Source organism: Podarcis melisellensis (genome assembly GCF_964234715.1).
Source record: "Podarcis melisellensis genome assembly, chromosome: 5".
Lineage (NCBI taxonomy): Eukaryota > Metazoa > Chordata > Lepidosauria > Squamata > Lacertidae > Podarcis > Podarcis melisellensis.
The window spans coordinates 74,018,447-74,037,666 of NC_138537.1; the positions used below are offsets into that span (position 1 = coordinate 74,018,447).

Consider the following 19,220-nt stretch of genomic DNA (forward strand, 5'->3'; position numbering starts at 1 on the left):
ACAGAATGTGTGACCTCTTGACTTAGTTTGTCCTGAAGTTTGACATCTTGCTTACTGCTTACTGGAGGTTTCTCTCTATTTTTCAACTGTGTTTTTAATTTGAAGATGGTTTGCTCATCACAGGTTGATGAGGCACTCATGCGTCTTCTTCTGTACAGCAATATCACCGTATCGATAAAGACAGTTACGTTTTGTCTGAGTGCCAGCCTCTGTGTCTGCCTTTCTTAAGCAGGGAACCTGGTAGCCACAAAATGGACAACCCGAAAAACCTTAGACCATAAGTGTATGTATCCCTGTGCCTTTTGGATAATTAGATTCTAACTTCTATTACTTTGAACTGGAGGGGTGTCTGATACCTGGAGACTATGGTATTTAATGTAACCTGGTAGAGGCATTTTATATTTTTTTATTGGTTAATATTGCTATCACATAGCAAGCGAGTTAAAAGACAGGTGTGCCAATTCAGTTTGGAACTGGGTTGGATATACAACCATTTCTGCACTGTGACATTTGCTCGTGAGGCCACTGTGTCTAGCTGTGTCTCTTCTTGGGGTTGCACAACTGACTTGTGGGGCTATTTGTTATGTCTCACTGTTTCAAATAAGGTCAAGATCCGGAATTAAGAGGATTGAAATGTCTTAGAGTAGTCAGTCCCATCCTGAATGCAGAAATACAACAGAATTCCCTTCCCTTGGGGATGCAATCTTATCCTACTTGGGGTTAAGCCCCATTGAAATAAATGGAGCTTATTTTGAGGTAAATGCACATGGGATCAAACCACTGTTGGGACCCACCCATTTGCCGTGACCCACAGAGCACCTGCCTTTGGTCTCCTTACACTTCACCAGGAGGCTCATCTGGCTATTTCCTGAAATTTGAAGGCTTGATTAGCTACAACACTTGCTGGATTCCAGGCCAGAGAGGTCTGGCACCCACAAACTCATAACACTCTCCCTTTGTCTCCCTCTGAGACTCGGGCCCAAAGGCAATTTTGTGTTTCCAACTTCTTTCTTTCCTTTTTATAAATGACTTTCCTTCAAAAGATCTGAAGAGGCAGGGAAGCTATGCCAGTACCTTTGAGACATCAATCACATATGGTGGGAGAAAATGATACTTTGCAGATCACTGAAATTTAATAGAACAATTTGTATCGGCCCACACGTCTGTGTGCCATCATTCTAGCTCTGAGCAGCATCTATGAGCTCACAGAACCACATGTTGCAATTCTCTGTGAGTTGCCATCCTGGCCTTCCTTCCTTCTTCCATCCATCTAGGAATCCTTATAGATTAGTGGCAGAGGGCCCAAACAGATGTAGTATTAAATATGCAAATGCATAAAATCTACCCGACTCTGTCTGAGCACGTGGGAGGGTCACTCTGAGCCAGAGTGCATATGCATAATTTTTGAGCCCCGCCCCGGGTCTGCACCCAGCCCACCGCTGTGGTGACCAGGAGGTTCCTCACAAGTGGATGGGCCAAAAAAATGCCCTCCTCTTTTTTGACACATAGTTTGAAGGATGTACCACTTAAGAGCTCCAAACATGTTGGCTAAGGAACTTCCATGAGGCATCTGGCTCCTGGCCACTACTGGGAACAAAATCCTGGACTAGATATGCCAGTGATCTGATCCAGCGAGGCAAATCTTCTAACACACGAGACATGGGCAGCTACTCAACCTTCCCAGGTGCTTCTGGCAGTCACTGTTGTAAGAGAACTGTGGGACTCTCTCTCTCTCTCTCTCTGATTAAAAATCTTTTGGTTCCTAAATGTATTTTGACTAAAGAAATATGAGCTAGTCTTGCTTGGTAGCGCACCAGGCTTTCATGTTGTGAATAATTGATGATCATTGGGTCTGTTTATTGGTCTTGGGGGTATTGCTTGGGTGATTGATCGCTGCTTCGCACACAGCCTTTACATAATATGGCAAGTACACCTTGCTCTAGAAAATAATAAATGTGCCAGAGGATGGAAGTTATCCCTCCCACCTCTCCACACATTTAACAGCAACGGCCATATTTTCTGTTGCATCTTGGGTTCGATAAAAATAGGATGCTGCTCACTGGAATGGCTTGAACTTGTGCTTGCAGTTCACCTTATAACGGGGACATGGGCTGATTTGCAAGAAGGCGGATTAGTCCCAATTGGTTTTATGGGCAAGCTGGCACCTCTGGCTTTGACAAGGTATTTATCTTGCAGAAGGATCTTTGGGTCTAAGAGAAAACAATGCTGTTTCACACATTCTGTGGAAGTGAACTATGGGGTTTGCCCGCCCAGTGTATACTTGACAGGGATTTGCAGCCAGTCTCAGCACTCTGCCAGGAGTCGCTGGAGTTGGGAACCTTTGGCTCTCTACGCAGCTGACCATGTGGTGGACCAAAAAAAATATATATATAATGCAGTTTGGAGCATCTTACTGGGCTCCTTACTGGTCCTACCAGTAAGTCATTGGGCCCTCCAAACCTGGAAGGGCTATTGAAAGCTTCCTGCTTGGACCCGATGATCACCGCCTTCCTCCTTATGTTAGGGAAGGACTGTACTCTAGTAGGTAGAGCAACTGCTTGAATAAATTGTCCCAGGTACAATCCTTGGTGTCTCTAGGTATGGCTGGGAGAGACTCCCACCTAAGGAGCCACTGCCAGTGTAGGCAAGGCCAAGGTAGATGGACCAATGGTCTGGGTCGGTATAAGACCACTTCCTGTATCCCTCCCTTCCTCTGTTGTCTCCACGCTCCTGCTGTATCAAGCCCCAGGCCCATTTAGTCTAGCATCCTGTTTTGACTGTGGCCAACCAAACGCCTGCGGGAAGCTCACAATCAGGGCAAGTGGGTCAGTGCTCTCCTAGTTTGCAATTCCCAGGTTGCAATTCCCTTGGTGTCTCCAGCTATGGCTGGAGAGGCTCCTGGCTGAAAACCCTAGGGAGCTGTTGTCTGCTTAGTGTGCTGGGAATTGTAGCTCTGTGGGAATTGGGGGTGGGCTGGGGGGAGAAGCTACAGGGGCCATTTCAGAAGTGGGGAAGGGATGGCCCATGAAGCATATCGTGCATTCAAGAGGCAGAGAGGTGGTGGCAAAATGGTGACGAAAGATGGCATTTTAAATTTGGTTGAAATTAGGAAAGAATTGAAAAGGCTACTACTGTTAAGTGGGCCTTTGAAAGTGTGACATGCTGTATGGACATTCCTGGAGGAGGGATGATTCATCAAGCTCCAGAGGCTTGTTCTTAGATGCAGTCAAGGTTAAATTGTCAAACAGCAATGCATTTCAAGAGCATTTCTTTGCAATCATAATTAAACATAGTGTTCTACAATGTGGATTTTTGTTCTTGTCTTTTGCATGTTTGATCCTTATTCATGTTTTTGAAAACTGCTTATAGTTTTCCTCCTAATATATAAAAATTGTCTAAATCAATAAAACAAATTGCTCTTCTTTCTTCCTTTTCCCCAGCCTCTCCACACTACCCCCCCAAATGTATTTAGGCTTCATTGTGTGGTTTTTTTGTAATAAAAAAACTTACATCAATATTGCTGTCTTCCCACCCTGAAAAATATTCCCAAAGCTTTAAAAAAAAGATACTGATACCTCCCTTCTTGTTTCTTAGTGACCCTGTTATGGCTTCAATCCTATTGGAACTCAATCAGCATAATTTGCTATTAGAGTGAATGATGGCAATAACTATTGTGAGGTTAGCTGCATGGAACAAGCACATTTCCCAGCTATATCTTTTTTTAAACAAAGGGATATATGGTTTGCCCATGCTTGCCTAGTATAGAGTCCCATTTGATTTGTAGCAATATTCAACCTGCATGCAAAACCGTTGCGTTGAGAGAGAGATAGTTGTGGGGCACAATCACATACTGTATAGGGTTTGAAATATGGGGGACTGCGAATTACATGGATGATCCCACCTGCCCTCCCTAAATGAGTGGAGGGCTGTGGGAAATTCTGGCTGTAACTCATAGTTGCATTGCCAGGGTGACTCAGCAATGAATGGCCCCTTCAACATGATGGAAGCACATTTAACAGTCTGACTCACTTGGTGTGTTCTGCACCTCCAAGCCATTTGGTCCTAAAGTGGAACTGTTAAAACCATCCAAGTACTATGTCAAACTCAGACAGTGAGTTATCAGTGATGGAACTGGGAGCTGCTAATCTTGGTTCAATATAGGTCTTCCACTTCCTCTTTCAGAACAGTGTAAAATGTATTCTGCTTGCTTATCCTATACAGATTTGGAGTGCAAAGAGATTTGAACAGCTATTAATGCCTAACAGGCATTTGGTTCAAAGCGCAGGTCTTGAAGGAACGGTGCTGACTCAAGTCACAACTTGTGAGTCATTTATTTGAGTCATCCAGTTCTACTACTTTTTGGTGGCTGTCTTATTTTTCTGGCACACATGGATACAGCCTGTTCTCCTAAGAATAATTGTTAATTCTGCCTTTCATTAAGAGTATTTTTCTTTCTTGATAACATTACAATCATGTATAGGGATCAAAAGTAGGCTGTTTTATTGAATATTTACATTAGATAAAGCAAAGCAAATGAAAAATTAGGAAAAACTTTATCCCTGACTGGGAAGGGTTGGCCAAATGTTATGGGCAGATCATGGCTATGTCCAGACAGGGGGATTATCTTGCATTTGGGTCATTTGTATATGATTTTTCTGCATGAAGGACACCCCCGTTTTTTTGCTCACCATCTTTATTGATATTCTGCTTCTGAGTGGAGCTTGGCAGAGAATAACCTGGGGTTATGTTTTGTTTTTGGCCTCCTCCTTGAATATTCCCAGTTACCTTGCAGGATCAGACTGCAGTTTGCTTGTTCATTTATTTAAAAATAAATGCACTTTTGCACAATTTGGATTTAATAGAACTGTGCAAAATCTGTAATGATAAAACAAATTGGGGCCGCTTAATGGTCTGAGTGGGATGTGTGCTGAGCTCTCTGTAAATTAACGATCTCATCTATCCTTCTCCAAATGACATCCAACTTCATATTAAACCACATTGGGAACTGATTATGTTACTGAGGGCCCAGCCACACTTTCCCATAAGTCCATACCTCTCTGGCCCATTTTCAATTTGGTCCAGGGCTGGATGTTCGTACTTGGGATTTTTGCCTAAGCTTTTACTTGAGGAAGATCTGTGAAAGCCCGTGTTTTCCCATTTATTCTTCCTTCAGCTCTGCGCAGCTGTGGCAGAAAGCAGGAGAAACAGCTTTCTCCTCCTTCTCAGAGAATCGAGAAGGGATTATGTTCACATAGCTGGACCTGCATGTATATTTGAAACAAATGAGGGCAAAATTGAAAGAAACAACGAACTGCGAAGGCAGCAGACGTGTTTTGCGCATATATCATGTGGTCAGTCGGGTCAGCAATGCTAAGGACCAGAAGAGTGCTGCTGAGAAGTTAGAAAGACAACTGGAAAATTATCCTTGAGGGGAGGAAGGGAAAGAAGGTGAAGAGGTGGACTGCCCCAGAATGCAACTCCAGGGAAAAGTATGAGGAATCCCATTTAAGAGCTGTTTTCAGAGCAGTTTAGGAAGTGGAGCAAATCTCTCTCTGGGTTTCCTCTGGATTTCATAAAACTTGATTTAATGGTTAACCAGAGCAAGCAGAGAGAGAAAGCTGTTGGGCCTGGGATAAGAGATCAATACAGATTATGGGGGTAACATGTGTCCAACAAAAGGCAGCCACACCACCCCTTCATTTAGGTGTAATGTTTGTCTTCACATTTAAATTGCTATGTATCTGTCTTGCATTATTGCATTACAGTGGATGCATTTATGTAAGATGTGCTGAAGAAACAGGCCAATTCAGCCATACCCAAGCATGGAGATATCAATACTTACTGATCTGGCAGTGTTTGGGGCAGTGGGGGCTGTTCTGTGCCCAAAAGGCTGCCCTACCTATAGAATCCTCAGCTTTTTCAGCAGGACATGATGTGCCAAAGGTTGTGTGTGTGCCTCCTTATACTGAAGTGAATAAGAAAGCCTGCTGGCACAATACTCCACATAGAGAAAAATGAAGAGCTGGGTTATTTTTAGCGAGCTGCCTTTTGTCTTGGTTGTTCTAGATTCTTGCTTATGTATGCCTCTAGGTCATGCTCTGCTGAGAACCTGCTTTTGGTGAAATAGAATTTCCTGCTCCTGACACTTGCAAGGAAAAAATACATACATTAAAGGGGATGCATGATCAAAGCTTTTTTCCTGAACTGCTAAATGACCAAGTGTCTTGAGGTAAAACGTGTCCTCATTCTGTGAAATGTGTGGTAGAAAGCTACTTGGGCAGCAAAGCTGAGCACACATAGAAATGGGACACAAAGACAGGCACACTGAATGGAGAGATGTAGCGTTAGGACTGACCGGTGAGGTGGCCAAGTTTGCTGAGGGTACTGAATTGTGAAAACAAGAGAGAGATCGTGAAGAGCTTTTAATGGACCTTTCCCAACTCAGTGAATGGGCAGCAAAATGGCAAATGCAAGTGTAAAGTAATGCATTTCCGGGTGAAAAATCTTAAATTTCAAATGATGGCTATGCTCTGCCTCCAGAGTTCAGAGGAAGTAATGCTTCTGAATGCTGTTTTGTTCAGGTCCTGCTTGTGGGGTTCCCACAGGCATCTGGTTGGCCACTGTGAGAACAGGATGCTGGACTAGATGGGCCACTGGCCTGATCCAGCCTGATCTTACGTCCATATGTTCTAATGCGAAGCCTACTTGAGAAAAAAACAACAGACCACTGCTGACATCTTTAAATGTGTATGCATTCATACTGAACTCAGTATGTGAACAGGGACACCCCAGATACCCCTGGGTGGTGGATATTACCTCAGTGTCTGACTGTGACATGGAGCAGAAGACTCACTAAGGGACCTACCACTTGACATGGGTGTGTGGTAGTGGAGAGGACACTTTCCTTCATCTACCCTGTCCATAGCCACCATGAATTGGCTAAGGGGGACAGGTGCAGAACTATAACCTGGTTCATAGCACAATCCTAGGCTTGTTCACTCAGATGTAAATCCCACTGTATTCAGTGGTACTTAACACAGTTAAGTTTGTTTAAGATTGTGGAGACAAACTCCAAAGCTGCCTTATAGAGCATAATGTCAGGTCATTGGCACAGACCAATGTGGGGAACCTCTGGCACTCCAGATGTTACTGAACCAGAAGTCCCATCAGTCCCAGCAAGCATGGCCAGTGGCTAGGGATGATGATAGTTCAGCAACACCTGGAGGGACAGAGGTTCCCCACACCTGGTCTATGTAGTCCAGGATTGTCTTCTCCAGCCTTACCATGTTGTGCCCTCCAAATGTTTGGGGCTGAAACTCCCATCACCCTCTGCCAGGGTCCCAAAGCCAGCTCTCCATAAACTCAGGGAAGACCCTTCCCTCTTCTGCAACCTGGGATTCTTTTAACTGATGATGCTGGAGATTGAGCTCAAGACTTTGTAGATGCAAGTCATGAACTTAAACCCTGCACTGGGGGCACTTTTCTTCTTTCTCATTTGGTGGAAACACTGCACATGTCACTCTTGTGACACTCCCAGTTCCTATTCCTTTTACCATGTCAGAGATTTCAAATGCAAAATGCCAAAGTGCAACAGAGTCAAAGTTTTTACTTAAACTAAACCATAATGCTTCGTGTGCTTTTCTCTGTGGGTTATTTTTTTTTAAACCCTTAAATCCTGGTTAGTCATTTCTATGCTAAAACTCTTATCTCCTACTCTGCACCTTTACAGCATCTTACATCATTGTTAATATTTCTCCTTTGAGGTTTTAGTCAGTGCTGTTAGCACTATGTATAAATATGAGTAACCCTTCCAAAAAAAAAGTGAAGTGAGAAGAACTGCAGATTTGTTCGCAAACCTTATTTGCAAACAGGAAGTGAGGCCCATGGCCATTCTGGAGAATTATAAGGCAGTGAAACCCAAACAAGTAATATTCTCAGCAGAGCTGAAAGCATTCATCACTTAATCTGTGGAATCTGTTCATTAATCATAGATTTTAAGCTCTGGAATTTCTAATCAGAAGAACCCTCTCTGCAAAGTCTTGTAAACAACCTGTGCACATAACCCTGCCCATGTAGTCAACAGAAACAAGTAATTATTATTGAGTAAATAGCTTCATAAGATCAAAGGCAATGAAGCTTCATTATTAAATTGTTAAATGCATACATTAAGTTACAGCCACAATTTCCTTGTTAGACAGTAGAAGAACCTCCTTCTCTGATTCAGGCTAAAGGTTTGCTTAGGGCAGGTGCTTGGAACCTTTGGCCCTCCAGATGTTGCTGAACTAGAACTCCCATGTCCTGGCAAGCATGGCCAGTTGCCAGGAATGATGGGAGTTGCAGTCCAGCCCCTCCCCCCTCTTAAATGTGAATGCAACCTGGATCAAAAACACCAGACAGCCAACCTAACAGCTGCCAAAGAATTATAACAAATAACCATAACCATCCCCTATTCATTATTGACTTCAAAATTCTTTTAAGTAGTGAATGGGGGGTTGTAGAGACTATCATTGTCTGATTTCTCCCCAAAGCAATTTATGATTTAAGAACCCTTGGCATTAATGCTGTCCTTTGTTTTTGTTAATACAGTGGTACCTCGGGTTACATACACTTCAGGTTACAGACTCTGCTAACCCAGAAATAGTGCTTCAGGTTAAGAACAGAAATCGTGCTCTGGCGGCGCAGCAGCAGCAGGCCCCATTAGCTAAAGTGGTGCTTCAGGTTAAGAACAGTTTCAAGTTAAGAATGAATGGAACAAATTAAGTACTTAACCCGAGGTACCACTGTAGCTCCCAAAGGAGCTGTCCAAAAGACAGTGAACTTTAACAGATTTGCATCAGTGAACACTGGGGTCTGTTTTCCTTTTTATCTTGTTCATTTGGGGTGCTTTCCCCATTTTTTCTTGCACTCCCATAGTTTGGGAGCCAAGATTGTAGAGGGGTGTGTGTGTGTGTGTGTGTGTGTGTGTGTGTGTGTGTGGTAAGCAAGTATTTTTAAGTTTACTAGTCAGCAGTCTCAGCTTTGGCTTCTCCTTGCATATCATTCCTTCAACTGGAGTCATCTTGGTTTTTTTAAAAAACTTATTTCCCCAGAAATAAAATTCCTGTATGCTACAGAACAGAATGTAAACCCTAGCGGTCACTAGGACAATGTGGGGGGCAGTTCAGTAGAAGTAATCTAGGCTCTGTGAAAAATAGCATAAAAATAAAGGCCCTGCAATCAGGGGCATATGAAGTGGGGGGCGGTGGGGGAGGGCTGCCCTGAGTGCCACTCAGGGTATGTGTGACAAGATGGCCCCTGCCTCCCCCAAGCTGTAGAGCGACCAAGGGTGTGCACAGTCAGTATGGGCATCATACGGGCTGCTGCTCTCTCATGCCATCCATACGGACGTCCGCATGGGCTGCCTCTTGCACGGCAACCGTGCGGCCTGCTGCTTGTGAGCAGCAGCCCACACAGAGTGCGCATGTGTGGCAGCCTGTATGATTGCCATGTGTGCGTCACCCAGCAGTTTGCCCGCCCCTCGGCATCCCGCCCCAGGTGCCGGAGAGGGTTCCTCCATCACTGCCTGCAATCGCTATGAATCATGCTTTGTAGGACTGACATCAAATGCCACAAGCAACCAAGCAGAGATGCTCAGTTTTCCTGTACACCAAGGAATGTGGATTTCTCTAGTATTCACTGTGCTGCCTATGCACCAGCTGAGCAAACATTTTATTCCCCCAGATTACAAATATCATTATTCTGTTGCTAGGACTGAATACTCCACTGGCTTCAGACAAATATTCCTTACAACTGTAGGTGGTGGCTTTATCACATAGCACAGACATGGTGTAGGAAACAGAGCTGCATTGATTTTCATCCTTGAATATTGTTGAGGTAAACTGTTTCCCCCCCCCTTGGTTTTTTTTAAGGGCAAGAAATCCAGGGGGTGGGTGGGTTGCCAAACAGTGAAATTTCTCTCACGCACTCCCCAAGTGTTCACAGGCATTTATAGCCTCTGGTTTTCCTTACGATTATTGCTTTAGTGCCATTTGTGTTTACCTGGGATTTTGTCTTCTGTAAGTGATCCCAACCTATCAGGAAATGTAAATGGAATGTGATGACATCACTGTGGCACAAAACCTATCAAATTTTGGTGACAACAACACTGAGGGCAAGCAAAGCCAATCCTTTGGACTGGTGATGGGAGGAAAGGCCACTCTGAGCCAGAGCAGAGAGGTGAGAGTTTTGTGCCCTCCTGGGCCTGCACTCTTGGTGGCAGCCAAGCTGCCAAACCCTAGTTATGCCCCTGCCTGTCCTACCTACATTTCAGATTATTTATTCTTGGGGGAGGGAGATCTGGGGCAGGATATAGACAGATTATTCTCTGCAGGTGCACATGGTGTTCTATATTTAGTGCAGCACCCTCTGTTTCCCCAAACACCCATTCTTCTTCTTCTTGCCCTGTGAAAGACCAAGTGTATGGAGAAGGCAGAATCAGGATTCAATATGACCTTCTATTGAAATTCATTTAGTTAGTTTGCTATTCAGCTTTGGTCAGACCACACCTGGAGTCCTGTGTCCAGTTTTGGGTGCCACATTTTAAGAAGGCTATTGACAAGCTTGAATGTGTGCAGAGGATGACGACCAAGATGATCGAGGGTCTGGAAACCCAGCCTTAAGAGGAACAATAGAAGGAGCTGGGTATATTTTGCTTGGAAAAGAGGAGACTTAAGGGGAGATATGATCGCCAGGGCCGTCTTAAGCATATCCAGTGCCGTGGTGCAAAGCTCCCTCCGGTGCCCCCACTGGTTTCCCAGAGGTTTTTTAGAGAGGACGGCGCTGCCAGCGGGGCTAGAAGAGGAGGGGAGCAGCTGGAGGGTGGCTCCTCCGGCGGGGAAGAGGCAGACGCTGGATGCAGCACCTCCCAGCTCAGCTGGCCACTTTGTGCCGTGGTGGCCATGGCAGACAGAGGCTCTGGGTGCGGTGCTGCTTCGGTGCAACATGGCGAGGGTGGCAAGCTGATGCTGGGAGGCCCTCCAGAACTTGGCACCCCGTGCCACTAGCCTCTATGGGTAAGACGCCCCTGATGATCGCCATCTTCAAATATCTTCAAATGTCACATGGAAGATGGAGAAAGCTTATTTTCTCCTGCTCTGGAGAATAGGACTCAATCCAATGGCGTCAAGTTACAAGAAAAGAGATTCCGACTAAACATCGGGAAGAACTTTCTGACAGAGCTGTTTGAAAGTGGAATAGACTCTCTCGGGAGCTGGTGGTTTTTAAGAAGAGGTTGGATGTCCTGGATGCTTTAGTTGAGATTCCTGCCTTGCAGGGGGTTAGACTAGATGATCCTCGGGGTCTCTTCCAACTGTACAGTGTTATGATTCTCTCTCACCACATGTGTAAACACACACAGAGAAACAACTTCACCTCTTGAATCGCCATAATTGCAATGGTGAGCGCGCTTCCTCCTCCTCCTAATTCTCCAAGCGGCGCGGGTTATTTTTCTCGCTCTCTCTCCCGGGAGGCGTCGCGCTGCCGAGCAGAACCTGCGAAAGGGAATCTCCGAAGATGACTCATGCTGGCGGCAGGGAGGAAAGGGAGCCCATCCTGGTCCTCGCACCTACCGCAGGGACCGACAAGTGTGGCGAGAGGCTCGCGCCAAAAGCCTGGGATCGAGGTGCGCGCGCGGGCTGCTCCCTCCTCTCCCCCACCCCCCAGTTCCCCAAGACGCGCGCAAGGGCGCGTTCCTCGCCTAGTCCTTGTTTCTTCTGTACCTTCATTCAGCTCAGCAGCAGCAGCAGTGCCTGATGGGCGTTGTGGTTTCCAGCAAGGCTGACACGCAGAAATCCCAGGGGGTCCTCGGATGGTGAGCATGTGCAGAAGAGGCCAGGATACAGCCTTGTGTACGCCGAGCTAGCCGGCGCGCGCGCCCGCCCGCAGGATAATCTCGCCTTCGCCGTGCCATGCCTCTGCATGGCTTGCAGCCGCTGAGAAGGATCCGAGGAGGCGGCGGCGGATAAGGAGCCTGCCCGCCTTTCTGATCAGCCCTCCGATGTTTTCTTGCTTCTGCTTCAGCATCCAGGCCCATTCCTTCAGCAGCTCGGCTCTGCCAGAGTAAGTGTGCCTGCTTTCAGTGGCTGCCCCCCCCGGCTGCCTATCCCCCCCCCCCCCATTGATGAATGGCAACGGTATGCTTCTTGGCCAATGGATACGTTGCTCAAACCCTTTGCATGGAAGGCAGGTAGGAAAGGAAAGGGGGGGGGGAACATGTCCCCTCCCGTAGTCATCATTAAATTACGAGCCGGCCGAATTGCAACACAATAAGCGAGCAACCTCTCTCTACGTGCAGGGAGTAGTTAACTGTTTACCAGCTGGACGCGCCTGGCAACCTCTAGTACGGGTGTCAGCATTGGTGCAGATGGCAGGGTTCCTGCTTTGGATTCGCACGGTTCTGCAGAGAGGAGTTTTATGCCTAGGGCACGCCTCGAGAGAAAAGAGGGTGACGATCCAGCTGGTTGTAAATCGGGGAGAGCCAGTACGTGAGGGTTAGGAGAGCACATGAGCTCTGTAGCAAGTGACGGCAGGAGCGGGGAGGTGGTGGTGGTGGGGGAACCACCCCATAAAGCATGTTTTCAGGGAAAACCGCTGAATTCCTGCAGATTTGGCAAAATCCGCCCTCCCACCTCTCGCCTTGTTGGGAGTTAATTCACAGTGTGAAAAAGAATGCATGCATTTATTTTATTAATGACCCCAGATTTTATTTTATTAAAAAACCCTTGATGCTGTTTTCCTTCAAGGTGTCATTTTCATATTTGAATATTGCTGAGTTTATTGCAAGCCGCAGTTGTGGATCTCTAGAGCATGTGCTATGCCTGGAATATTGTGGTCTATTTTTGCATCACGTTCCCCCCGCCCCGACTGTTATATTTTTGGAGCTAGGAAACATGAGGGTTCAGCAAGGTCAGGAGCAGGGAAACAATTTATGGATTTGTTTATATGTGGAGTACAGTTTTCCATTGTGGAAATGGTGGGAACGCAACAAAATACATTAAACACATGCATAAAGGTGTGTTTTCGAGACTAAATTGCTGCAGGAGAGATTATATGTATTGTTTCATTAGCAATAAGCAGAGCTGCCAGCAGGTGCTTCTGAAAAGTGGAAGTGCTACAAGGCCTGCACATTGTGCCAAGTCAGATCCTTACCCCATTGCCCCTCAACTCCACCCACACCAAGCTCCTCCCACTTCCCCTAGCCAAGGTCTACCTGTGCACACCTGTTAATGACATTAGATAAATGCATAGACATGGCCACAATTTATTTGGGGTGGGGTGGGGTTTATGTTAGGAGGGGGGCGGAACTGAGTTATCTGCAACACAAATGGTCAGTGGGGGGGGGGCAGCTGCCCTCTGCCCCTCCTGGCTACGCCCATGGATAAATGGAACCAGACCCAGTTTGCTTCTGAATAACAGATGCTGGGAAGAAATGGGTTTCCAAGGTATTTGAGGGTGCTGCTGGACACATCAGATGGGGGTGTGTGTTAGTGAACAGGGTCTTTTTGTGGGTTGGGGCAGGATGGCAAATCAGATTGTGATTACAGTGGTGGCCAAGTGGAAGTTAACTTCCCCCCTGTTTTAATCACACACACACACACACACGCTTCTATTTACCTTGCAGGGGGAGAGACCTTTCATATGTGACATGTATGCTTCCCCCTAGCAAATAAGGTGTTGGTGGTGTTGGATATAAATCTGGAAAATTGTGTTTGTGAGGGTTGGATGGAGGGTTTAAATCTCCCCCTCCCAGCAGTATTGACCCCAGTATGATTCCCCCCTTCTCCTGACCTATAGATTGCCCCACTGCATGGTGCAGAATCAAAGAATTGTAGAGTTGGAAGGGACCACAAGTGCCATCTAGTCCAGCCCCCTGCAATGCAGGAATCTTTTACCTAATGTGGGCTTAAACCCATAACCCTGAGATTTAGAGCCTTATGCTGTACCAGCTGCCTGAGTTTCTCAAACCATGTCTTACTTCTAGGCTTGCTGATATGCCATGCTACAACCTTCCAACCCATCCACCAATTTCCCAGTGATCAAAAGGAGTACAGTGGTACCTCTGGATATGCACACCTCTGGTTGCATATCCTTTGGGTTACGCACATGGCAAACCCGGAAGTATTTTTCCAGGGTTCTGCCACGCACGCTTGCGCAGAAGTGCTCTACGCACTGCGCTCATGAGCAGAACAGGCACTTCCGGTTGCGAATTCCTCGGGATCTGACTGGAGCTCCAGAATGGATCCTGTGCACAACCGGAGATACCACTGTACCAGTTTTGGAAACTTTGGAAAAAGGTTGCACTGCCTCAGACGGCTCTTAAGAAGATTAGAAAACCTCAGAGAGGAAGGATCCATCAAGGGCTACTAGCCTTTGGAAACTCCATTTTCAGAGACATTGTATCTCCGACCCAAACACTAAAGCCAAGCAGTTACTACTTTGTATCCTCCCATTTACTGACACACCTCCTATTTGCTTTTAATTGCTTCCCCTCTAAAAAAAACAAATAGCATTTCAAAGTTCACAAGGCTCAGAAGGAGAAACAAATTCAGGCATCTTCAGAAAGAAATTCTGTAGCAGCTGAAGATGTAGGACATCTCCAAACAGGGTTAGCCCAACTGTTAGACAGAAGGAACAGACACTGGGGCAGCTCCTGGCTGTTGTTCCTTCTGACCCACCACCACTCTACCCATTATAGAGCTTGCTACAGCTGGCAATGGGGTGGGAGTCGGATGTTTGTAGCTTCACGCAGCACCGCATCTTGAAGTCGCCTGGTTTCCTGGTGTTTTAGTTTTCACTGAAAATCGGCTAGAGCGGAGAAGCTTCCCCTGTATGCCAATTTCCCCATTTACATTGCCTGCCCCCCCCAAGCTGCCGTTGGCTCTGCTATGGGACATACTTGCATAGTTGTGCGCTTTTCCCCAGGGCAAAATAATGGCAGCTTTTAGGGGGCTACCACAGATCAAGAAAACTGGCAGAGGGGAAAGGATCAAACTCTCTCAAGTGCCATTGGCCTGAATACTTAAAACTCGGTCTCTGGTGTCTTGTGCTATTCGGCCTTAAATGGTAGGTGCCTCAGAGTGGCAGAACCTGGAAAAGACAAAAGCAAAATAATAAGTAGGTAAATGACAGTCACTTAGTTTGCATACATGTGTGCTGACCAGACCAAAAATGATTAATTTTTTTGTATGTCCTTGGCAGACTCCCCCCCCCCCCCGGCTGTAATATAGTGGTTCTGCTTTCTGGGTTTTCTGTAAATCAACCAGCGTGTAATTCTTTATTCTATAATGCTATCCTCCAGGGTAGGAAACCTTCTCCCCACCCGAGGGTGACAAGTGGTGGTTCATGGATAGTTGGGGGGGCATCTGTCCCCCCCATCTCTCTGACACACATTATTTCTCTCTTCTGGTCAGTCTCGGGATGCACTTTATAAAGGGAGGGTAGTGTGATGAATTGGTTTAACTACCTTGCTCTGCTGGCTGATGCAGGGAGGCTTCAATCCCCACCCCATGCCACCCCCTACTCCCTGCACCTCCCCAAATCTGCTCTGGAAGATCAGGGGAACCCCCAGAACAGTGTGTGTGTGGGGGGGGGGAAATTGTTCTTCCAGATATGTAGAAATGCTTGCGCACTGACAGAACAATCTCCATAGGGCTGTGTTGGATTCCATCTTGTGCCTCTCAAGAGGAGATGTGTAAAGAGTTTCCTGTGAGCGAGCGCATTGGTGGTTGGTGTAGGTAGGCCCCATTTCCTCCTGCTGATTAGAGTGGTAGGGGAGGACAGGCCTGCACCCTTTTGTGGCTCCCGTCTCTGCTCTTGTAGATGGGGTGGCCATTTTGTGACTGGCGCCCACAGCACTTTCCTCAACATTTCATATTTGCCCATTGGCCTGAAAAGGTTGGTTGACCCTTCATGACTTAGAAAGCACAGTCCATTGCTACATGGGCAGGGAACGGCAGATAACACAATGGGGAAACGTTTTTCTCACTCCTTGGCTAGCTCTTGTCATGCATCAGAAGCCATGGGCAGCAGAACATGAGCACAACAGCCATCTGATCCCAAGTGACTAGTATTCAAAGGCACACTGCCTTAGAATCATGACTGTTATATAGCCATGATGACTAGTAGGCACATAGCCTTATGTGCCATGAACATGCAGTGCTGCCTCTTTTACAGAATGGGAGCCCTGTGCTGGCTTTCAGTTTTGGAGACTCTTGGGCCTCTCCCTCATTTAAGTTCCATGGCAGTCAGGACACTTAACTGCCTGGATCATTCCTAGAATTTTTGTGAATATATTAACTGCTTGCTTTTAACCTTCAAAGGCTGGATATAAAATAGCGTTCTCCTCTTTTTCTTGTAGGATGTATCAAGTGTGATAGCTCATTTTTTTGAATTACCCATTATGGGTACTCAGCTTCTTCCTTGCGGGTTTTTACTAATTCATACCTCTGCTTTGTTTTTGGCAGTGTTGTGGGGGCATTTTGAAGGGTGGCGACTCATAACAGGTCAAAAAACAATCCCCAATAGCCCCGAAATGACATAGTTACAACAAAGACAGTTGAAAGCCCTGCAGATGTCTTGTCATGCAAATGATTGTCATGTCTTGTCCATAGTGTGCTGGTGACAACCAGAGACCATGCAGTTGCACAGTAAAAATATTTGGGGAGTCTTCTATTTTATTCCATATTAATTTTAGGTGTTATTGAGAAATAATCGCCCTCCCAATATTGCTCAGTTTCAAATTCTATGTAAAAATGGAATTCAGTGAGGTAGAAATCCCCCCCCTAAAAAACACATTGCAATTGTACAAGCATTCGCCCTTCTTTTCCTTTTTTTGTTTTGTTCTGTTGCTGCTTCTGGCTCTTGCTGGTTTGGTGCAATTTGTTCCCCAGGGCTGCTGCCTTGCCCTCCTCCTCAGATAGGCCCCATGGGTGTCTCCAGCCAATCAGGTACCAGGTAGTGAAAAGGATGACATCACAATCCTGTGTAGCCCATTACTTTTGACTTAAGTAACAAAGCCACTGAGGACAAGCAATGTTGAGGGCAATGCCAAGTGAGTAAGTTTACATTCTCAGAAGTTGTAACAACAGCAACAATAATTACTGGAAAATTGCTGGGGAAAGGGGAGGTAGGTTCTATGGGAGTGGAAAAGGGGGAACTTACTTGAAATGTCTATGGCAAAATGTGAGTGGTTCTGGTTGAGCAGTAAGCTCTAATCCTTACATTGTAGTTACATGGTATATTTCAAAACTTTCCAGACTGTGGGGCCTCGAAGAAGCTTAGATAAAGCTATTTCCTCGCTGATATTTTGGTTCTTGCACTGGCTAAAGGTTCTGAGTGAAGAAGACCACAGTGTTGCATGTATGTTATAATGACAATTCTATCTCTCAGTGTGCAGCAATCTCATGTTCTTATAAACCCATATGTCGATTCATCAGAAGTGCGGCCAACATGGCAACAGGATTTTGAAAATATATGTCCTTGGCATGTACATTAGCACAGCCCTGAAGTTGCCCAGCCTAATATAGTGCTTAATGCCCTTCACCTTGCCCTTTTCAGGAAGTCTTAAAGTTGTGAGGTGTGCTTCATTTGTGCAAAAGATCTTGTCTCAGGTCTTCTGGGCTCTGCTTGATGCCTGCCTGCCACTGTTGCTGGTATCCCTTGCTACGTAGATACTAGTCTCCTGATAGTATTAGGTCTTCTCTCTACTGCAGCAGAAATGCATGTACAAAGATTTTGTTGGAAAGCCAATACCTGGTTCCCCACTACTAATGCAAAAGCTGTTCCCCCTTTTTTTACACCTAAGGTCACTTAGAACTCAGCACATGCTACCCTTGGGGATTCTTCAGATTACGGCAATGCCGTGGTGCGTTTGCTACATTCCCAGCTGCAATGTATATAAATATGTAATATTCCTAGAAGGATGATGATTAGCAGTGTGCTGAGAGTTCCCATGTGAGTCACCATCAGCTGCATGATGATAGCAATCCGTTTGATAAAGACTTCCAAGCAAAACTCTGTGACCAGTCTGTTGACGAGGACAGACTATATAGTCTGGTGCTATTAACCTAGTGCTCAAAAGCCTGCAGAGGCTGTCTATACACTACTGAGCCGGGTTCAAGGTTCTTGTATTAATTTACAAGGCCCATAATGATTTGGACCCAGGATATCTCAGTGACTGCCCATTCACTGAGGTCTTTGCGGGAGTAACAGTTAGTGTCTCCCCCCCCCCCTAGATTGTATGCTCATCTCATATCCACCAGGAGATGTGTGTTTAGTATTGTGGGCCGAATTCCAGTTGAGATCAGACAAACCCCTTCTCTACTGAGCCTCAGGCACCTACTGAAGACTTCTTTTTAATTTTAGCAGGCATTTTGTTGAAGTTTGATTTTATAGTTTGAACTGATTTTTAACTGTTGTAGTTAAGCAGTATGTAAATTGCTTAAATAAAATAAAATAAAAATGTTAGAGCTGTGGTAGAGAGCTGATCAGGGAGGTTGTTTTTAGTGATCTTCTCATGGGCAGAATAACAAGAGTGCTGCCTCTTGTTGGCGATACCTGATAACCCGCTTTGCCCTCAGAGCAACTGATATTTCCTTCCCTGGTGTAAGGCTTCAGTGAGAGGAGGAAGGGACAAGCGCAGAGCAGGGGACACTCTGTGTTTGAATCCATGTTTGAAATGTTGCTCAGATTCGGCGTTAAGAAGCCAATTGGTGCCAAGGGAGCTACAAGCTGTAGTCACCGCCTTAAGCATTGTTTGGCTGCCAACACAGATATACAACAGTAAACTGGGCATGTGCTGACATATTGAGTAAAAACTGATCTATCTTTAAGTATAAATCTATGTTCCTCAAGGAGTGGAACCAGCAGTGGGTCTGTCAGAGCCAGGCAATTTTTGTCTCCGTGAGAAAAAGCTATATTTCCATAGGGACAGAAAGCTTGCATTGCTATACACCAAGCCCCAGCCCAACAGCTGCTATGACCAAAAGGATATATGCATGTGTAGCTAATGATAATATTTCTATCGATCTACCTCATAATGCAATCTGAGCTCCGGTACTGGAAGAAGAAAGCAGAAAATTAATTACTAGTCTGCCTAAAGGCAAGGCCCAAGGGAGGACTTTTTACTCAGCAACATTTTTTAAAAAATTGACTCTGGATGGTTGGTTTGTATTTTTGTGGTTTTT

The 19,220-nt window shown here is 45.8% G+C and overlaps 1 protein-coding gene and 2 long non-coding RNA genes across 12 annotated transcripts in view; 1 reads left to right on the forward strand and 2 right to left on the reverse strand.

Annotated features, from left to right (window-relative positions):
- The window catches only part of LOC309371320, a 223,000-nt gene that overhangs the window by 95,642 nt on the left and 108,138 nt on the right, over positions 1-19,220 (reverse strand). The gene's annotated exons all lie outside the window — the stretch shown is intronic.
- Positions 1-19,220, forward strand: part of FAM13C (family with sequence similarity 13 member C) — a gene marked incomplete at its 3' end in the record, with an annotated part of 73,992 nt that overhangs the window by 2,432 nt on the left and 52,340 nt on the right. For 6 of the 10 annotated variants that reach the window (XR_014168805.1, XR_014168806.1, XM_081913655.1 and 3 more), the window contains exon 1: positions 11,967-12,096. The exons of 1 other annotated variant lie outside the window; for it this stretch is intronic. Coding sequence is in view for 6 of the 9 variants with exons in the window: in XM_081913655.1 (XP_081769781.1) it covers positions 12,035-12,096 (62 nt within the window). 3 more of the 10 variants (XM_081913656.1, XM_081913659.1, XM_081913658.1) reach the window with 3 other exon arrangements.
- LOC309371252 lies at positions 11,958-16,959 on the reverse strand. Its single transcript, XR_014168971.1, has 3 exons — positions 16,852-16,959; positions 14,933-15,123; positions 11,958-12,088 (listed from the first exon to the last, which is right to left on the reverse strand). It is a non-coding gene; the product is annotated as an uncharacterized lncRNA (long non-coding RNA).